Source organism: Anopheles stephensi, chromosome 3 (assembly GCF_013141755.1).
Source record: "Anopheles stephensi strain Indian chromosome 3, UCI_ANSTEP_V1.0, whole genome shotgun sequence".
NCBI lineage: Eukaryota > Metazoa > Arthropoda > Insecta > Diptera > Culicidae > Anopheles > Anopheles stephensi.
Genome location: NC_050203.1, coordinates 24,871,968 through 24,892,319, shown reverse-complemented (window position 1 = coordinate 24,892,319; position 20,352 = coordinate 24,871,968). Strand labels below are relative to the sequence as shown.

Below are 20,352 nucleotides of genomic sequence, written 5' to 3'. Positions count from 1 at the left end.
GCCCACTGCTTTCATCCCACTTGAACGCGTGAAACGATCAACCACAAGGAGGGTTCACGCACATTACCGAGTTGTGGGAATGTTATCCGATCCTCGCTCACCCGCTTCTAGGTCGATGTTTTTTTGAGGCAACCGTAACCATCTCTCCAGACACTTGCGCAGGACTCTCGCGAGTGAGAAATAGAAGTAACAGGATCCTCGTGGAGCAAGTAACACCCGGACGGAGAGTCGGGTAAAAGTGGACGCAAAGAAATTGAGAAATGTGGCCCTGTCAATGAGGTGATGGACCGAAAGCGCTCGAAAGTCGGTTGACACGCACTTCCACGACGACGCTGGGTAATAAATTTCGCATAATTTGTCATAAAATTTTACAGCTCGTTTCACGACGACACGCGACACGAAGCCGATGGCAGAGTGTGTGGCGTATTGTTTCACTGCGAGGTTTGTACTTTGTTCTGTTCTCTTTCGTTGTTGTTGGATGGAAGTTTTTGTTTTCGTTTAAAAAGATATGGTAAATTTATTAAATTTATGTAAATGCTGTTTTTTAAAGGTATGAAAAGTTAGATTTAATTTAAAAAAAATATTTTTATCACAAAAGCATTTGAATTTGAAAGACAAAAAAATCTCAAATGTAATAAATAGCACAGACAAGAAAATTAAGACGATTTCCCTGTTGGAGCTTGTCCCTGCTTCTCTGTGCCGTACTGTATTTGCATAGCCATAGATCATCCCAGTACTGCATGCCCAGCATAACTCGACACTCGGAGTGGAAAATGAGTGGGCGTGGCTATGCTTCGGCTTTTGTGGAAATGTGCGATCACTGCATTCGAGGATTATTGTGTCGTTCGATCGTTTGCAGTGCACCATTCGAATCGAAACTATTTCTAACGACGGTTGTGCTGATCACTTATCGGCTGGTGTATCATATCTTGCAGCCGTGGATTTAATTGAAACAATTGAATTCCAATGGAAGGTTAAGAATTATAAGGGTGTGCTGGAAGAAAGGGTCGTAAAGTGTGATGAAAGATTGCAAGTGGAATGTGCGAAAGGTGATGGAATTTCAGTAAAATTGTTATGAAAGAGTGTTGAAGATATTATAGAGGATCGTGTCAAAAAAAAAAAAAAAAAAAAATGCCGAAAAGGAAAAAGGCTCCCTCGCCAAAGTTCGATCTGCTCGAAGACGGTTTTGATGATGATCTCAGCTCTAATGGTAATTTATCATCCTTTGGTGTACTGGTGTTTTTGGGGCTGTGCTATTCAAAGTGTAAATGATAATTGTTGATTAAAAGTTATCTTAATAGTGTGCAGGCAGCAAGGCGTGCGTTTACGTGAAATTAATCGAACTAATTCAAAATTATTTCAACTATCAAATTCTCTCTTCAACTATTCAAATAATTACGACTATTCTATAATTATTTCAACCTGTTCAAATTAACTGGGTAACCTTACACTCATTATCAATTTTCCACAACTCCAATGAACTTTTTCTTTTTGTTCTATATAGTGTAACGGGTTTAATTAAAGTTTGTTAATTATCGTACCATTCTTCTCTAATATAGCTTTAACATACTATGGATTATTTATTTGACTGTGATTTGAAGTGGTCAAACAATCCGTTTTATCTGCTGTGGGGACAACTTTTTCAACAGATTTTAAATTCGTGTTACTTAACAAATCAGAAACTTATGTAAAGTGAACATTAAATTGTAATATATTGTGGAAACATTTCACACGGCAGAATCAGCTATCGAATCCCATTCCCATGAGCCATTTTTTGGCCTATCAGTTCTTGTTAAGCCCAGAAGCAACAAAAAAATTTTTTTTTTTTAAATAATTGTACAAAAGATTTCAGCGATATCCTGAATATAATCATTTTAGATAAACCTTGTTCACAAGACATTTCCAGATTGAAACGAGACAATCAGATCATATCAAACCTAGGCAAATGAAAAAAAATGTATCAAAGTAATCATTTATTTTATATTCAATTACAACGGTAAGCGCCGTATTGTCATTGAAGAGCGCATTGCACAAGAGCGATAACGTTGCTGAGTGAAGGCTTAAATTACCTCTCAAAATCCTTACAAATCCTAGCGAAGATCGGTATTTGCTGCCACTGTACCTCAACTTATCGTAAATGTTATAAATATTTGCAATTAGCAAAATATTTTAAATTCTTAACACGTAAATTAGAGGTAAAAATTGACACTAAAAGAGAGATAAAATGTGCAACAAATCACGTTCAACCAAAAACAATTTGCTTAACACTTCAAAGGCCAAAAATAGGGGTACATATTATACTACAGACACCGTATACGAGTATCCGAAAAAACTCCAATTATTTCAATTTTTTTTACAAATAATGAAAAACATGATATAAAGGGAAATACAGCTAATTCTAGGTCGATTTCTGTGTCACTTAAACCAGAGTAGTTGAGAGCTGATTGAGTTATTCCGATCAATTGCGGACTGTTAAATTATATGGTGGCGTAACAAGGTACGATCAACTAGTCTTTTTGGCCTAGAACCCTACAAGGTTTCCCTGGTGGGTCTCGCATAGCAGAACATATTGTACTCATAACTAACACCTAATCAATTTCATCCACCGGCCTCAACTTTCTGGGCTTAGGTCTTTATCCACAAAGGTTTCATAGCTAAGGGACACCCTAACACATTTTAGATCGAGTCCAAATTAGTAGTGATATTTTAAATCCATCCTGTTAAAATCCCGAAAAAAAAACCTAACCCAAACCCCCATGGCGGTCATCTACAGAACCCTTTCCATCTCTTCTCGTTTCCGCTGCCCGTTTCCCGGTGCAGACGACAAACCGGGAACACCGATCCAACGAAACGCAGCCAACGCACGCGAACGGGCCCGCATGCGAGTACTGTCCAAGGCGTTCTTCAACCTGAAGCGTAACATCCCGTGGGTACCGGCGGACACGAAACTCTCCAAGCTGGACACACTGCGGCTGGCCAAAAACTACATCACCTACCTGGCCGCCACGCTGGACGGCCAGTCGGTGGAAGATTTTTCCACCAACCTGGCGCAACCACCCAAAACGGTAAGGTCGTGTCGCGTGGTAAATTTAGCGCTAACGGTGAAACGTTGGGTGTTGGGAAAAATTGACGACACGAACCGACCCTTCACGAACCGGCCAGGTGGATCATTTCAACCAATACCGTGCCGGCGGTGTTGCGCGGGACCTCCGCTTCCTGATAGGGCACACATACACATACAGGCACCGATCATCGATGGTACGGTAATGGTGGAAGCGTATTTTCTTTTGCCTTGGCGCTTTCCATCCGTCCCGCGTCCCGCCAAACGATCGGGTGCTATAACTTTTCATCTCGGAAATGTGATGTTTACAAGTCATTAGAGATGAACAAATAGGCGGTTAGGATGCGGTTTTTATGGCCATGGCCATGCAGGCGACGTGCGAGAGGGGCAGCAAAAGATGAAAGTGACTCATTAGCGCAAGAGCAACCCCTGCGATCGTGAGTGATGACGACGACGCATGGAAAATGAAGGAAAACTCACTACCACTATAATTGCCTCCATCGACACGGCGTTGGGTGTGGGACCCAATGAGCTGAGAGAAAGGCGTGGAGAAAAACGACGAAGAAACCCAAAAAATCTCATCCTCACATGACAGGCGAGCACTCGGCCGTTATGATGATGAGCACCGAGACCGAACCCGCGTTTTGAGAAATGTGATGCTTTGACGCGCACTTTATGACGAATGCCGGCTGCCTACCACGGTACGCATGGTCGATTTTCCACCCATCACGTTCCCTCGGTCGATCACCACCAAAACGGGAAGATCACAATCCTTTTGTGCCCTTCGCTCGATCCGGACGGACGCGGACCTCACACAGGCGTTTAATTGTTTAACAAACGTCTTGTTTACGGGACCGCTGAAAAGCGATATCCAAACAAACACACTTTGCTGCGTTGCCTACAGGCGTAAACACATGCTTTTGCGGAAACAATCGACAAGACGCTAAGAGGCAGCGCTAAGACACTCTTGAGCATCGGCTTAATGGCGTGTGGCGTTGCATACGGAATTGAGCAATTAACGGATGTGGAAGGATTATTCTGATAGAGCATCATGAAAAAGGGGGTACAACATTTTTATGTTGTTTATGGGATCGCTTATGTTGGTGTGTCCGAGCGGTCCTACTGTATCACCCACGACGATCGGTACACGGATTTTCCCGGGACGGGCGGAAATGGGTGCTTTGTGCTTTGTTTATTTGAATAGAATACGGGATGAATTGTTTCATAAAGAAAGGAACGATTTGAATGTACTTTGGAAGACAGTTTGCGACAAGAGTTTTGCTATTTTTTGGCTAAAGATTAAAAGACAATTCTTGTTTGATGAAATTCTACAATTAATCTTATATTGAAAAATTAAGGTTGAAACTCAACTGATCTTTATGCTGCATGTCGATAGCGATCGATACACTCTATAAGATGTGCTATAAGATGTCTCTGATTTCCTACATAACCAAACCAAAAGATGATGGAATCGCCTTTCAGGAGACTTCATTTTCCATTGAGTCTTGTCGAACAACAACACGTGTTCCAGAGGCTTCGCAGTTAATTTACCCTTTTCATCCAAGGGGCCTCATCGCTCTTTGACATCTGTCCCAATGGCTTTAAGGATTCCAATACGCATTCACGGGCCTCTTAGTACGTCACTGAAACACCATACACTTAAAATGGTGGACTTCGAAGATCCGAGCTGTAATAATTGATCATCAGTCTTGAGATCTTTGAACCAAAAATAAAAACAAGCTTATCTAGACTAGAAGCTCATGGGGCGGTCTGGTGGTAGAGGCGATAACGCAGCCGGTCTTCACACGGCAGAACCGAGGTGCAAATCCCACCCAGATGCCATACCTCCCCGCACGCAGGGCTGTCTACTTTGCTACGGGTACAATCAAGTCACGGAAAGCCAGCAATGGCTGGCAGGCCAAGACCCCTCGAGGTTGTAGTGCCAAGAAGAAGAACAAGCTCTTAGAGTCGGGCGGCCCGAATTTCATACGGCAGGACCGGGGTTCAAATCCCCCGTAGTGAAGACTTTCCAACTAAGTGGCATCATGTAGTCTAGTGAGCCAGAAATGGCAGTCATGACCTAAGAGTTTGTTTGGCCAAAGAAGAAGAAGAATAAGAAGAAGCTCCTAGAGTAATTAGAGAACCATTTTTCAGAGTTTAGGTAGACTGACGATTATGTATACTCTGTATACTGTCATAAACAGAAGAAATGAGAGTGAAATGCATTACTCCGCTACCTCTAAAATTATTTGAGGATCGGAAACTAATGACTTAGCGATTCATCTCGATTCATTAATTTGAAAACAAAAACTTATGGTGTTATCTTCCTACAATTAAACAATATTGAGGAGAATGTAAAATTAATCATAAAAAATTTGTTTAAAAATGCTCAATAATAATTGAATAATAGAAACATGACTAACAGACACCATTCTCGTTATCGGCGATTTTTTTTATGCAAAATTTGTCATCTGCCGCTAGGAACACATTTGTTTCCGGTGCCGCCGGAATGCATTGGGCAACCAACATCCGCTGTTCAAATGATCATCTATAAAGATGTTTTGTTGTGCTCGCGCTCATCCTTAGTGGTGCGTACTTGAAGAAAATATCGTATTACCTACCATCGCTTCCACAGTTTTGACAGACCGCTGTGAAGGACCCTTCAAAAATTGTCCTTATTGGAGAGCCGATCGTGCTTCCTATTTTTTTTCTCCACAACCTCCTCTTGGATTAACACGTTTCGTGTCTTTCATCTTTGTTTCCCGCACTAGGCATGGCCTTTCATCTTCCAACAAGTTCAACCACACGAGACGACCAGCAAAACCAAACACCAGCAGACAACATCCACCCAGTCAGCGGCGTCGTTCGCGGCAACACCACCGAATGTCGGTCAATCCACATGTTCCACCGATCGGCAGCAGAAGTGGCTCGACTATCATCAGAAAGATGTCACCTCCGGGGCCGCCGTGTTGTCGGAGAATATCAAATCTCATACGATCGTTCCACCAGCCTCGAACGGCTTGGTTGGATTCTCGGAAAATTTTGTCCCCTCTACCGCCAGCAGCATGGACGGTGGTGTGAACGATTATGGCACATTTGGTGATTCGATGGGGATGGCGGTGACGAGATCTACTGCCCTTCATCATCCTCCCCAGCAGCAGCAGCAGCACTCAATAATGCAGCAGGATCACCACCAGCCCAGCCATCATCACTATCACACGAATGGTGGCAGTGGTCTACCGATGCACAATGATGGATGCCATGCTGGTGGAGCAATTGGAATGTCCGGAACGTACCACCGGCAGCACATGACTTCGATTGGCAGTGATTGACTGGGGGGATTGAACGGGATCGAATGCATCCGTAAAATGTACTTATAGTATTTATAAAAAAAAACACACACATCGACAACATACAAACCAATTCTGACCAATCGTACTCTTCAAAACCAAAGTATTAAAACGTATCGTATTACAACTAAATTTTATGTTTTCAAACGAAATAAATGTATTGCCATGCATTGCCATACAACTGAACGAGTCGTGTTTGGAATTTCAGAAACGGAAATGTGTTACAGTTTGGCGGACCGATATCGTAGAAACCGTAGAGGCCAGAATACCAGAATCTTATAAGAAGGATCCATTATCTGAAAGCTCGATTTTTTTTTATTTGGGGATCCGAGAGATCCAGGATTATTAAATCAGGGATCCTGGATACGTAAGCAAAGATCCTAAAAACAAGGAATCCTGGATATTAAAGCAGGGATGTGGGATGTCAGAGTCGTCGAGATGGAAAATTATTCACGCATGCATGTCATTAATTTAATAATTTGTTTAACCTGATTTTAGTTCTCTTTTTTATTCTTTTTTGTTTATTTTCCATATAAATTATTCATATGTAATAATTTAACGGAAAAATAGGAAAAGCTTTGCATTGGTTTGAAAACCCGAGACTACAACCCTGACCGGCCCAGCTGTCAAAAGCTCGCAACGCAACTGTCAACGCACCAAGCACATGGCATTGTTGTTTACAAAGTACCGGGCGAGTACAGTTCTACCCCGAGTTACAATTAAAAGTGTGTGGATTTTTGCAGTAAAAAGTATTATTTACTTTTACATAGTAACAATCCGTACTCACCATGTCGGATGCCGACGATCAGATGGAGGTGGCCGAGGATCTAAACATCGAGGATGCCATACTGGAAAATGCGAGCGACGGAGATGATGATGACGATGCAGACGGAACCGACAAGAAGGAGAACGGTGGCAAGGCCAAGGTTTACTTGCCCGGTGGCAAAATGTCCCACGACGAAGAGCTGGTGTGCGATGAGTCCGCGTACATAATGCTGCACCAGGCGCAAACCGGTGCCCCGTGTCTTAGCTTCGACATTGTGGCCGATCCGCTCGGTGATGATCGGGAAGAGTTTCCACTGACGGCGTACCTTGTGTCCGGTACACAGGCGGCCCGTACACACGTGAACAGCGTGATCGTGATGAAGATGGCCAATCTGACGCGCACGTCCAAACCGTCCGACGGTGAGGATTCGGACGAGGATGAGGCGGTCAGCGATGACGAGGACGTGGAGGAAGATCAAACGCCCGTGCTGAGCAGTGTGATGATCAAACATCCCGGGTGCGTGAATCGGTTGCGGGTGACCTCGTTCGGTACCTCGCAGTTTGTGGCCTCGTGGAGCGAGATGGGCCGGGTGCACATTTACAACATCAACGAACAGCTGGCAATGCTCGACGATAGCCAGGCGCGGAAGGCGTACCAAACGAACAAGACCGGCGACGGAGTGAAGCCGGACTTTACGTTTTCTGGCCACCAGAAGGAGGGTTTCGCGATTGACTGGTGCCCGACGAAGCGGGGCATGCTGGCGACGGGTGACTGTCGGCGTGACATTCACATCTGGCGACCGAACGATAAGGGTGCGTGGAACGTTGATCAGCGACCGCTGGTGGGCCACACCGACTCGGTCGAGGACATCCAGTGGAGTCCGAACGAGGCGGAAGTGTTGGCCTCGTGCTCGGTCGATAAATCGATCCGCATCTGGGACTGTCGGGCTGCACCGTCCAAGGCGTGCATGCTGACGGCGGAGAACGCGCACGAGAGTGACGTGAACGTGATCAGCTGGAACCGAAATGAACCACTCATCGCGAGCGGTATGTTGAGACGACCGTGTGGGGTATTGCGCATTTGAGTGGGATTTCTTATTCAGCTCCATTTCTCATTCCTCCTGCAGGTGGCGATGACGGTGTGCTGCATGTTTGGGATCTGCGACAGTTCCAGTCGAAAACACCGGTGGCCACCTTCAAACACCACACCGACCACATAACGACCGTCGAGTGGCACCCGAAAGAATCCACCATACTGGCGTCCGGTGGCGACGATGATCAGATTGCACTGTGGGATCTGTCCGTCGAGAAGGACGATGCGGACGATACGGCGAACGATGATCCGAACCTGAAGGATTTGCCTCCGCAGCTGCTGTTCATTCACCAGGGCCAGAGCGAAATCAAGGAACTGCACTGGCATCCGCAGCTGAAGGGCGTGATACTATCGACGGCACACACCGGGTTCAATGTTTTCCGTACGATAAGCGTTTAGAAGAGCGGGCGTCATACATTCGCGGAGCACGGTAATAAAGCGTGTCGGGTGTTTAAAAACCGAGGGAGCTGTTTTCCTTAGCTTTTATTCAAACGCATTATGTTCCACTTCGGCTTCGGAAATTTCACGTTTGATCCGATCCGATGCTGCATCGCTGTCACGATCGATTTGGCTGACCATCGCCAGGTTCACCAGGTGGCGCATCGTTGGACGACCGTGTGGACAGTTCTAAAGCAAAGAAAAGAGACAGTGTAGCTGTGAATTTTTTTTTTCGTTTTTATAGAGGCTTTGGGTCTTTGAGACTTCATTCGCCTCTGTAGCTGTGAATGGTGAACAATTTGTGTTCAAGTTGGTAGCTTGGTTGGAAGCTTGGTAAACACTGTATCTACCTAGTAATAGCGCTAGCTACTTACCCACGGCTGATCGATCTCTCCCATGTGCCGGATAAGCCGCTCCATCTCACGCACCGAAAGCGCCCGCCCAATCATCACCGACTTCCGGCACGCACGGGAAGCGAACATTGCCCGCACCCGGGACGGCCGGCAAACCGTGTTCGGTGCATCCTGCAGCATAAAGATCAGCTCATCGATATCCTCCTTGCCAAACTCCCAGTTGCGGCTGTACGGTTTTGCCATCAGCCGCACCTTTCTCGTGGTCGGTGCCGCTCCATCGACCTCGAACTTAAATCCGTTCATTTCGAATATGTCCAAATTATCGATCAGTATCATCTCGTTCACGGCCGTCAGCTCGAGCGGTTGCGGTACGACCAACCGTTGGTTCTGCAGGACCGTCGTACGCTGAAGGTCCTCAAAGTTGTACTTTTCGTCCGTCGCGTGCTGATCGACAATGAACAGATCATCGCCGAGCCGGACGATGATGAAGCCGAGATTGAACTGGCCCACGATCTGCATCGCCCCAAAGTCGCGCTTGCTTATTTCGGTTTGCAGTTCACTCTCGGCGTCCTTATTGCTTGTGGGGTTAATTTTGCTCTTAAAGCGTAACCGAGTCAATGTGGCTTGTTCGGTGCAGCGTGCGGTTTGCAGCGTTCGTTCCCGTTCGATGAGCTGCTCGAGCGATTCCAGGGTGATGGAGAGTTGCTGCTGGTTACGGTGGTGCATATCGTTCACACCGTCCCCGTCGGACAGTTCATCATCGAGCAGGATCGTTGGACCGGTGGAAATGGATGACGCTACGCTAGTATCGCTTAGCTCGCGTTTAATCGGCGCGGCAAACTGGCTTAGGAAAGCGATTGATTCCGAGCTCGACTCTCGTTTAATTTCCACCCCATCCATAGTCGCGGTTTGTGACGACGGTTCGCCAGAATCGGTACCGTCCGATCGACAGCTCATCAACGACACTAAATCGGTAACAGATTCCTGCGAGGACGTGGTCGCTTTCGGTGCGGTAGGAATGTCAACACCATCCAGTTCTTCCGATTTACGGTTCGTACATCGTATGACCTGAAGCGTCTCTTTGCCATCACCTTCATTGCTGCGCCTGTCACACGGTGGCTCCTTCAGGATGGTCAAATCGTACGGATTTTCTTCATGTTTTGCCTGCTTTGTTGAACGCATCTCTTCCTCATCGAACGAACTGTCCGTCACGCTGCTATCGTTAACGCTACTAGTTTGCGCAGCCTTTTTCGTAACGTTTAGAAAATCGATCATTTTCTGCAGTCCACCGTTTGTCGTTGAGCTGCGCTTTCGTTTACCACATCCCGAACCAGCCGTTGCTTTCGGTGGTTGAAATGTGAAGAGCATATCGCCTGCCGTGCATTTATCGGTCGTGCTGACATTGGCCTGCCCATTACCATCCTCCTCATCGTCATCGTTGTCCTTGTCGGAGGGTAGCGATATGTTAAGCAACCTGCTCGTCTCGCTTAGATTCTGCACCTTAAACGACGACGGCACACCGTCGAACGTTTTCTTGATCGATTTCTTGATGGCCAGCATGAGAATCTTTTCATTGTTCACCAGCACCTGTCGCTTGTCGGGCGTCAGATTTACATCCACCTCCGAGCGGTCTAGCATGAGATTCAGGAACACGAACGGTTGCTGATGTACGTTGTATCGGTGGTAAGCATCGTTGATCAGCTTACTGATCTGCTTCGGTTCGCAGGGCCTAGAATTGATGAAGAAAAACTGACGATCCTTGCTGCTACGGCCCGACCCATGCGCACAGCTGGAGATGTATCCTTCGATGGTGTACCGGGACAGGTTAAAGTTGTCCACCTCTTCCTGCGTTAACGCCAGACTTTCCTCAAAGTCACTCGCTTCGAGGTCCTGTATTTTACCGTTGCTACCGATCGATGGCACAAGCTGCAACAGTTCGCCCGTTTGCTTCGTGCCGAACAGGGCCGTTATGTTGTCCAGCACACGCATCGAACCCGGCGTACTCATTATAACCGATTTGCCACCTTTGGCCATTTGGTTGGTACAAATGATGCGCACCCCAACCGACACCAGACAGTACGCCTGCAGTATCTGGCACATGCGGAGAAACTCTCGCTTAATGTTGCGCTGAAATTCTTTCTTCCGCACCGGTAGCGTTGCGAACAGATTGGTCAAACTGACCGTCGTACCGATGGAACGTGCACAGGGTGCACGGGTTTTAATTTTTCCGTCGTTAGTCAGCGTCAGTTTAGTGGCGTGTGGTGCAGTGGAGTGGCGTGTCGTGATAATCATATCGGAAAGGGCGCACAGCGAGCTGAGCGCTTCACCCCGAAAGCCGAACGTTTCGATCGATTCCAGGTCGGTGAATTCTTTCAGCTTGGAGGTGTGATATTTGGCCGCTAGAATTAAATGAAGCTGCATTAAGCACGATCATAACTTGCTCGGTGATGGGAAGCTTACTTAATCCTTCGAAATTTTTCTCCTCCACACCGCTACCGTTGTCGGACACTTCGACCAGCTCGGCACCGCAGCCACGGAGCTTCACCTCGATGAGCGTTGCGCCGGCATCGAGCGAGTTTTCCACCAATTCTTTTACCGCAATTGCTAAGTTCAGTACCACCTTGAGCAGGGACAGAGGGAAAGGGATTCAGTGCAGAAGTGAAGCGAATATTAATCGAGGAAAGGGAAGTTTACATTGTACCTGTCCGGAGCATATGCGATGAACCGTTTCCTTGTCGATAGCATTTATTTTGCTGGATTCAGCAGTTGTCGCTGGCAGCATTGGTGGTTCCGCTTCTTCTGCCATGGATCATTACAAATGGTACACATAAAGTCGAAATATAAAATAAAAACTTAATAAAACCACTTAAATGCCTTTCTATATGACCGAGGCACCCGCCGGTTGATTGTAAACATAATTCCAGTAAACAATGCGCGCGCTTTCTTCAGCACAGTTTACACAAGCATGCAATGACTGTCAATTTGCAAGCAATTTGAACTTGACAGTTCGGATAGCTTTTGACCGTTGGTGTTTAGTATATGCGAATCAGTCAACAGCTTTTGAGCGAATAGTTACTTTAAAAAGGCTCAAACTTTCATCATTATACATAAAAAATGGTAAAAATAAACACAAAGAATTAATAAAAACAAATCAAAAACACACCGAAAAGATTTTTTCGAATATTTTTTTTATTTTTTTCACTTAATTTCACCTTTTCCCCGTTTCCTAGCCACCTGTTCTTTTGTTTCGGAATTGTTCTGCTCTGCTCTTATCTGTTAATTACTCCTCGCTTTCGTGTTTTTTTGTGTGTGTGTTTTCTTTTCCTTCCTTCTTTTTTTCCAACCACCATTTGCGCCGTTTGCGTTTCCTGATCGTATTAATGATCCTTTTCGCCACGCAAACCGTTTTGTGTTTTGTTTTCCTCTTTTGCTAGCGATAAATTATATGCAGCTTTCTTCAAATGTTTGTTATCGTTTGATTCTTTCTTTATCATTTAAATGGAGTTATATGTTTTGTAAAGGTGTGATAGTATGGGTACGAGTGGTGGTTTTTGTTTTGCCGTGTTGAACATTTGTCGTGAGTGTGAAAGATAGTGTGTGTGTGTTTTTTTAGTTGTGTGGTACTTTCTTTTCTTTTATTTATAACGATTTGCTTTTTTTGTTTTTTTTCCTTCTTTGTGTTATCCCGCTATGTGTGATTATTTTTGTTTTTTGGTTTGCAGGATCATTTTCGTAAGATTCTCTTTAGTATTGGGGGTTTGTTATAATGTTTTTTTGTTTTCTTTTGTTGTTGTTGTTGCATTGCTAGTATTTGTAGAAGTAAGTAACCTTACTTCTTGATGACGTTTCTCACCGTACTTTGAACTCAACCGGAAGATCAAACCGGACGAGAGAGATTGCTGAATGACAGAATTGCATGCACGGGGATTTGTGCAGTACGGACAACATGGAATACCGGGATGGCGCGTTTACGAGTTTTTTGTTTTGTTTAATCTTTACTAAGTGTGAGTGTTTTGGTTCGTGCACAAGATCTCCACTTCACTACGCTTAACTTTACCCATCGCAACTGCCCCCCCTCCCCTCTCTTGTCCTTGTGCCCCTAGCGATATGGCACGCACGCCTTAGTTCTATTTCCTCCAGCTGCTTTGTTTGCGCTTTCTGTTTTGCCATTAGGTTTTACTGTTTATATATAAGTAATTTTCTTCTTGCTTCTTCGTTTCGTTACCGTTGCACTATGCTGATTGGTTCCAGTTTTAACTAGATTAACTTACGATTTGTTTTAAATTTCTTCTCACTTATCGTTCACTTACTGTTACTGTTTGCTCTCTTTTGTTTTGCTCTAAAAATTGTTCGTTTTTGCTACCGTGTTACACTTACACTTACTCTCCGCTCCACGCACACGCTCTCGCAAACTGGCTTCATTTTGTATAAGCTACCTTTTTTTTGTTTTATTTTATTAATAATGCTAAAGGGACCTATTATGTATGCGTGTGTGTGTGTGTTTCTGTCCGTGTCGCTCCTGTCTTCATGCAGTGAGTGTGCGTGCGTATTAAATGGAGCCGAATTTGGTAGTTCAAATTTGTCGTCCATCTTCGATCCGAATGTTTCCTTTAAAATAGTTTAGTATTTTCAAGTTGTTTTTGAAGAATTTCTATGATAAACGCTAGCTTCACCATGCTCACCATTCACTACGCGCAGAGTGCCGTTTGCTTGTTGTGTTCGTCACTGTTTTTTTAACATGTTCGTTTTACATTCCGTTTTTCTTCTTGTTTGGTTTATCATTTCTATTTTGCTTTCTTTCCTCTGTTTTGCATAATGGCGGTGGCCCTTCGCTACACAGTTACCACGCTTTGCTTGATTTAGGTTTTATTTATTTAAATGTTTGCTTTGTTGTTCACGTTCACCTGCACGCCCTTGCTACCACTAATGTTTAAATTACAAACAGATTCAGTGAAGATGGCCGGAAAGAAATGGCTACATATAGTGGGCCGACGGAAAAAAACAAGGAGTGTGTTGTGATAACAAGAAACAGCATCAAGTGAAACAGTCGTTGCATAATTTTCGCGATTATTCCACGCCTTTATCGAGATGGAGGCGGGAAGGCAAACAAGATGGATGGCGCACATCTCCATCGGGATCGGGAGCACATGAAATCGGGACAAGAGGGATACAGTTGTGCGAATGGAGGCTCAGTTTTTTGTCTTGAAGGGTTTCTTCTTGATTTTTTTCGTTGTTTTTGAATGAAAATATTATAATTACTCACATTGCTTGCTGCTTGAGTGAGAAAAAGGTTTTTATTTTCGGCGTAAAGAGCGACAGAAGAGCGCTGTGTGCGTAATTATGGGGAACGTATTGCACTAACACCACCGTCATTAGTAGGCGCACAAATACCCAGGCAACAGGAGAAGAAAAAGGACTCTGCAATGAAGGTACGCAGCCTACTTTCCCGAACTGGTAACGCAATCGTTACTATGATTCATACACTTTTTACTGCATATACTGCATGTCTCCTGTCTTCCTCTCATTTGCAGCGTTTGTGAGAACAAGAAGAAGAACTCTATTGCGACGCTGCTTCAGTATAATCTGGCTAGTACCTTACGATTACGTTCACTACTACTACTATTTTATGTAATCTTTCGGGGTTTTGTTGTTCATAAATGTTATTTGCTTAACAAGTACTGCATACATGCGATTTACATGACGGCAGCAAACACATCGCAAGTTCATCGTACAACGTGTGCAACGGGTGAGGCAGATTCATCAGAAAATGCTGAAACAAATAAATAAACTAAACAACAAAATAACGCAAAAAGGTACACATTTACCCTAAAAATTTAAACTTAGCTGCGGGTGTTTTACCCATTCCATTTATCAAACACTGCCAACTGTATGCAATTAGTTCTAGTTAAGTACCTACGGTTTTTACTCTTGGTGCTGTTATAGTAGTTGCTCTTGTTTGTTTGTTTTTTTTTTTTGTTTTGTTTTGCTTTGTTTTGTTGTTGCATTAAATATTAGCTCTTTTGCTTATTACTTCTTCAGTGGAAAGTTGAAAATACTGTCCACCGGTACCTTCCTGCCTTCTTCTCCTTGTTTTACTGCTTTTTTTGCATTAATTTTGTGGGGAGCATGTTGCTGATTTACGCTAATGCAAAAGATAGTGTTTATCTTTTGTTTGTTTTTTCCATTTTTTTTAAATATATTTTTACAAAACACTACCACCACTTCATCACCCACCATGGCCTATCGCTTTGTTTCTTCTTATTGCATTCGAACGCTTCACTAGCTTCCCGCGAATCCTAACGAATTTGAGGGGTACCCTTGGAATAGAAAACATGGGCCTCATTTTCGTTCTTCCTTCTTTTTTCTCCCCCTCCAGCCCGTAACACAATTTGTGGTCCATTGTAGAAAAAAGAAAAACATTGTAGGAAAGAAGTAGTGTTTTGGTGAACGTATCACAAGAGGATACTATCCTTTTCCAACTCGCACGCAATCTTCATCTCCATTCTCCATCACCATACAACAACCCTCAGTGGAAAAAACGGTAAAAAATAGTGAAATCATTTAAAACACCCACACACGCACACATACAGATCCATACATACACCGTGAGAAGGGCTCGGGCGGAGCAAAAACCCATCCTAAACCAACATACGTCTCCGAACTAGATAAAATCACCATACGTTTTGTATAAAAAACATTAAACAATACTCATTTACGTTTGCATGCGTGTATGTGTGAGAGTGGTTGCGTTTTTGTTAGTATTGGGGTTTCCTTTTCTTAGTTTTTTGTTTTGTTTTACTATTGCTCCCCCCCCCTCCCCTCCCTTGGGTTTTCCACTTCTACCATAACGATATTCTTTTTTTTGTCGTCTATCATCTTCTTCCAGCTTGTTTGTTAGGTTCTCGTGTTTTGTTTTCTACTTCGTGTTCTATGGTTTTTGTTTTGCTTTCTATTTTTTTCTGTATTGACTCCTTTTTCGCTCTGTTTTCTGTTTTGTCTGGCTTTAATTATTTGTTTTATAAAATTTTTCCAGTTTCGTTACTTGCTGTCGCACGCCGTTTTCGTTCTTCCTTTTTTGTTTTCTCCTTATATTGTTTTCTTTTGTGTTGAGTTGTTTTTGTGCTTGCTTGGCGATTCTGTTTGTTCTACTATTACGTTAACTTCGCCTACTTTCGTTTTTCTCTCTCGCTCTTCTCTCTCTCTCTCTCTCTCTCAGTTAAAGCCCTAGCAACACAGTTTACCATCCTAATAACCCATCTATATAAGTTCACTTGAAATAATTGTACAAATGAAAACAAAATATTACACATAAATTGTTCCGCTTTAACTGTTTTGTGCTGCTCTTTTGTTTTGTTCTTTGTGCTCCCTTTTAATACACTGAAACAGGTAGATTATTTTCCCTTTTTCTTTAGTGACAGTTGCGACTGTGTGTGTGGTTTCTATCGAGCGCCATCTATTGTTTCGATTCGATTTATTTTCTGTTTTCTTTCTTATTAACGCAATCCGGTGCGTTAAATGCAGGTAAACTTCGAATACCTACCTTGCTTTGCTTATTGTTGTGCTGTGTTATGGGTTTCCTCTTTTCTTTTCTCTCTTTGCTGCTATACATGTAAGTTTCTGTTAGACTGCTATTTAATTATCATATTGTGTTATTGCATGTTTCATAATCCGGTTTACCATTTATTTATCATGTTCTTTTTTTCTTGTTTGCATAGGCTTCCCTTTCTTTTTGCCACTCTTTTACCTTTCATCTGTTTCGTTTGGGGTTTTTGTTGTTTTTGTTGTCGTTTGCTTTGGGATTGTGATATATTACTGATTGTTTGAAGATGCATGAAGTGAAAAATAATTGTACTGTGAGCAGGATAGTATAGTATCGATTGTGTATGTGTTGTTTTCTTTTGGTATTGGTTTTACTAGTTTTAGCTGCTTTACCTTTTTCGTTACGTGTTTCGTGGGGTTTTCTTTGTGGTTTACATTCTTCTATTGCTTTTTCCTTCTCTTGTTTCGTTTTTCTGGTTTTTGTATGATTTTTTTCCTCTCCAAAAACCGGTAACCTATGTGTTTCGGTATGTTTTTTTGCGGGTTCGGTTTACACTGGTTTGCTGTACGCCTTCTATGATAATGTTATGTTGTGTGTGTGTGTTGTTTTCATTGTTGCTACTGTTTATCGCTTTTTCTCGTTCTCTCTATATGTGTTTGTAGTTGCGCGTTTTCTTCCGGTTTCCTGTGCTCTCTTCGTTCGTTCCATTGCATTTGCTTATGATTGAGGGTTGTTTTCCTTAACTTTGTAATTATAGTTTACCGACGCGACACGCTAGCTCGCTACACCATTTTTGACGATAGAAAAAATAGAAATCTTACACAATAGACTATAAATCTTAAACCATGCCGGGAAAGGAATGATGCCCGGTGTTATCATTTCTAACTGCATCCCCTTCATACACACTTTCTGCTCTATCAACTACTACCATCACACTACCGGCTGATTTAACAGGCTTTAGAACCGAAATGTTCATTCTCGTGTGTTTTGGTGTGACTTCCTGTTCACTATCAAAGCCCCCCGGTATTGGTATGATAACAACTGACCGTTTTGACTTAAATTTAGGATTAGGATTAGAGGACTTCTGAAATGAAATTTGCTCATCACACAGGGTACGTTTGATCGATTTTTGCTTACCTTATTTAAATGTTTTCTCTGAGAAGTGTTTAACTACTTCCCGTTTGCTATTTTTTTCCATCCAATTAGCTCGCTTGTTTGGTTCGTGTTTCGCTTTCCTCGCGCTTTTTCGGCTTTCTCCACTGAAGCCACTCTTTTAACAGTGTGTGCGCGCGTGTGTTATGTGCACCAGAGAAAAAAAAAAAACATTAACCCCGTTAAAACTGATTCCACCATTCTTTTTACTAGGCCCTCGATCTACCTGTGACTAAAATACTAGAATTACCGGAAACCGCATCCCCTACCACCGAAATGTGGGGATACTAAAACGATATTACTCGCTACATTTCGTAGTAAAATGTAAATAAAACTGATCGAAAGTGTATGTGTGCGTGTATGTGTGTGTGTGTGTGGGTGCATATTTGCACACGTAATACTAAAATACAATAAACAGCTTTAACGACCAGAATAAACTATCGGCATCGACTATACGGGCATCAACAAGCGAATAGGAATAAATAAACTTTGTTCTGTTCCCTCCTTCTCTCTCTCTCTCTCGCTCTCCTTCTCTCGATCTCTCTTCTCTTTCTCTCACTGTAACAGGAGCATATAAATTCGTGTGACTAGAAGTAAAATGTAAAAAACACAATTCATACTACGTTAAGCGTACGCAAACATAATAACCATCATGTGTCGTTGTGATTAGGCGGTTTTGTTTTCTGTGTGTCGGTGTGACTTTCCTTTCCTTCTTTCCTTCCCTAGTTTAGCATTTCTTTTTACATTTCCATTTTAAAGAAACAATCAAAAATACAGATGAGAAGTAGAAAAAATATTTTACAGACTTTTCCCACGTTCAAACTGATAACAGGTGAAAAGAGAGAAGGACACTCTCTCTTTCTTTTTAAATTTAAATTGTGTTTAATGAGATAACAAACAATTCTAGTGGTTCAACTGTCATATTGGGTGACGGTTAAAATATGTTTTACTTTCTCCTGATTTGTTCTTCTGGTTTGTGCATCTTTCGATAACTGATTGTTTGATACTTCATTACCATTTGCGCGACTTTACCTTTACCATCATCATTCCAACGTGGAATAGAATAAGAAAAATCAAACCATTTTCTTTCCCTTCTCTCTCGCTCTCTCTCTCTCTTTCTTTCACTTTTCCTCATTTGTGTACGTGTGTGTGATTTTGTGCGTTATAATAATACGATCTAAGTATTTACGTAAAAAAATCTTCCTTCCTCTTCATGATTTTCTTCCTACGTTCTGTGGTTCTTGTGACGACCACAAAACATTTTCCGTTCAGCTCCGGGAACGGCTAATGTCATCGCGTCTCGCCACTACACCGTGCGGATTGCTTTTGCGTCCTTTTTGCCCTTATCGAAAAGGGTTTCCTACCAAACCCCTTTTTTTCGAATTTGCTTAATGCTTACAGGTGTTTCATTCCTTACTTCGGGGGTTACAGATAACGACGGGCTCTGACCGTTTTGACCGTACCATTCGATTGCGGCGAGCCGCACGCTTTGTGTTTTTTAAGCTGTTTGTTACAAATAAATATCATCGGTTTGTTCTGTGGTGCCCTTATACCGGTTGGTGGGAAAATCGGGGAAAGGCAGAAAGCAATTAATATGACCAACAATCGCTGCCGCTTGGGACTCCTCGATCCGCAGGAAATGTGGACAGCAACAGGTGAATGTGACCAGCGGGATTTACAGAAATGAATAGCATCGTGATGGATGAAATTTGTTCACACTTAGCTGGGATAGGAGGAAGCAAAACAAATAAGCTCTCTCTCTCTCTCGTTCTCTAATTGCTGGGACTTTCTGCCGTCGAACCGGACGCCGACACTCCTTCTGGAATTTGGGCCAGCGTTTTAAATTGTGGAGAATTTATAAATCTGGAAAATGGAAAAGCAAACGGGGTGAGTGAGTTAGAATGGCTTTCAGATTTAAATAGTAAATAGGGCTGCTTACCTCGGATACGAATCTCTATGCATAAGTGTATAAATTTGTAGTTGAGCTTCGTCGAACGTGTGCGGCGTTGGTTCCACCATATTTCTATTAACTATTTCTCTTACACGCGAATCTAACGATACCTGCCGGTGGAGAAAATCGAAATGTTAGCGAATGTAATTACTGTGAGTCAAACCGCCACCGGTCCCAACCCACTTACCTCTTTCGGCGATAAAATCGAGATATAGTCTTCATAAATAAACCTAGCTTTCTCCTCTATCGCTTCCGGGTTCGTCTCCTTTTTCAGCTCTTCGCAGGCCAGCCAGAAGAGTATGTTTTCCTCGCTGTACTCGCAGCGCAGAAACTCCCGGAACGCTTTTCGCCCGCTGGGGCTTCGCATTAGTTTGTCGAAGCTTTTGCCCCAGCTGCGTATCTCCTCTAGCGTTGGTCTGGGTGGGGTAGAATGAGAGAAAGAGAGAAAGAGAGGGAGGAAAAAAAATGTTATAAAGGTATGGAAATGAAATGTGGCCTTTCGTCGAACAGGCTGAAGAGGTTCATTTGTTCGATTTTAATTAATAACTATGGATTGACATGACGTGGTACGGGTTGAGGGAAATGGGACTGGAAGTGACACAATAGTAGATTGTAAATAAATTGAAAGCGCGATGTGTGTAGGAGAATG

At 43.2% G+C, this 20,352-nt stretch overlaps 4 protein-coding genes across 15 annotated transcripts in view; 2 read left to right on the top strand and 2 right to left on the bottom strand.

Annotated features, from left to right (window-relative positions):
• The first annotated feature begins 7 nt into the window (after positions 1–7).
• Positions 8–6,592, top strand: LOC118511381 (neurogenic differentiation factor 6-A). 3 transcript variants are annotated; one of them, XM_036054387.1, is made up of 3 exons: positions 8–1,210; positions 2,857–3,065; positions 5,833–6,592. In XM_036054387.1, exons 1-3 carry the CDS (start codon positions 1,132–1,134, stop codon positions 6,391–6,393), a joined length of 849 nt encoding a protein of 282 aa, XP_035910280.1. In that variant the 5' UTR covers positions 8–1,131; the 3' UTR covers positions 6,394–6,592. The 3 variants fall into 3 exon arrangements, with proteins under 3 accessions (XP_035910280.1, XP_035910279.1, XP_035910281.1); XM_036054386.1 differs by having other exon boundaries at positions 2,821–3,065; XM_036054388.1 differs by having other exon boundaries at positions 2,774–3,065.
• A 484-nt stretch (positions 6,593–7,076) lies between these two features.
• On the top strand, positions 7,077–8,731 carry LOC118511378 (glutamate-rich WD repeat-containing protein 1). Its single transcript, XM_036054373.1, has 2 exons — positions 7,077–8,223; positions 8,304–8,731. Exons 1-2 carry the CDS (start codon positions 7,200–7,202, stop codon positions 8,666–8,668), a joined length of 1,389 nt encoding a protein of 462 aa, XP_035910266.1. The 5' UTR covers positions 7,077–7,199; the 3' UTR covers positions 8,669–8,731.
• On the bottom strand, positions 8,713–12,022 carry LOC118511377 (mismatch repair endonuclease PMS2). Of its 2 annotated transcripts, none has more exons than XM_036054371.1 (4): positions 11,762–12,022; positions 11,521–11,680; positions 9,082–11,459; positions 8,713–8,896 (listed from the first exon to the last, which is right to left on the bottom strand). In XM_036054371.1, the coding sequence occupies exons 1-4, from the start codon at positions 11,864–11,866 to the stop codon at positions 8,753–8,755; spliced, it is 2,787 nt and encodes a 928-aa protein (XP_035910264.1). In that variant the 5' UTR covers positions 11,867–12,022; the 3' UTR covers positions 8,713–8,752. The 2 variants fall into 2 exon arrangements, with proteins under 2 accessions (XP_035910264.1, XP_035910265.1); XM_036054372.1 differs by having other exon boundaries at positions 8,720–8,896; positions 11,755–11,977.
• Positions 12,023–12,231: 209 nt separating this feature from the next.
• The window catches only part of LOC118511379 (regulator of G-protein signaling 17), a 39,521-nt gene continuing 31,400 nt past the window's right edge, over positions 12,232–20,352 (bottom strand). For all 9 annotated transcript variants that reach the window (XM_036054376.1, XM_036054377.1, XM_036054383.1 and 6 more), the window contains exons 7-9: positions 19,891–20,119; positions 19,692–19,813; positions 12,232–19,615 (exon numbers count right to left, since the gene is read on the bottom strand). In XM_036054376.1, the coding sequence (XP_035910269.1) occupies positions 19,525–19,615; positions 19,692–19,813; positions 19,891–20,119 (442 nt within the window). In that variant the 3' untranslated portion in view covers positions 12,232–19,524. The remainder of the gene's footprint in view (positions 19,616–19,691; positions 19,814–19,890; positions 20,120–20,352) is intronic.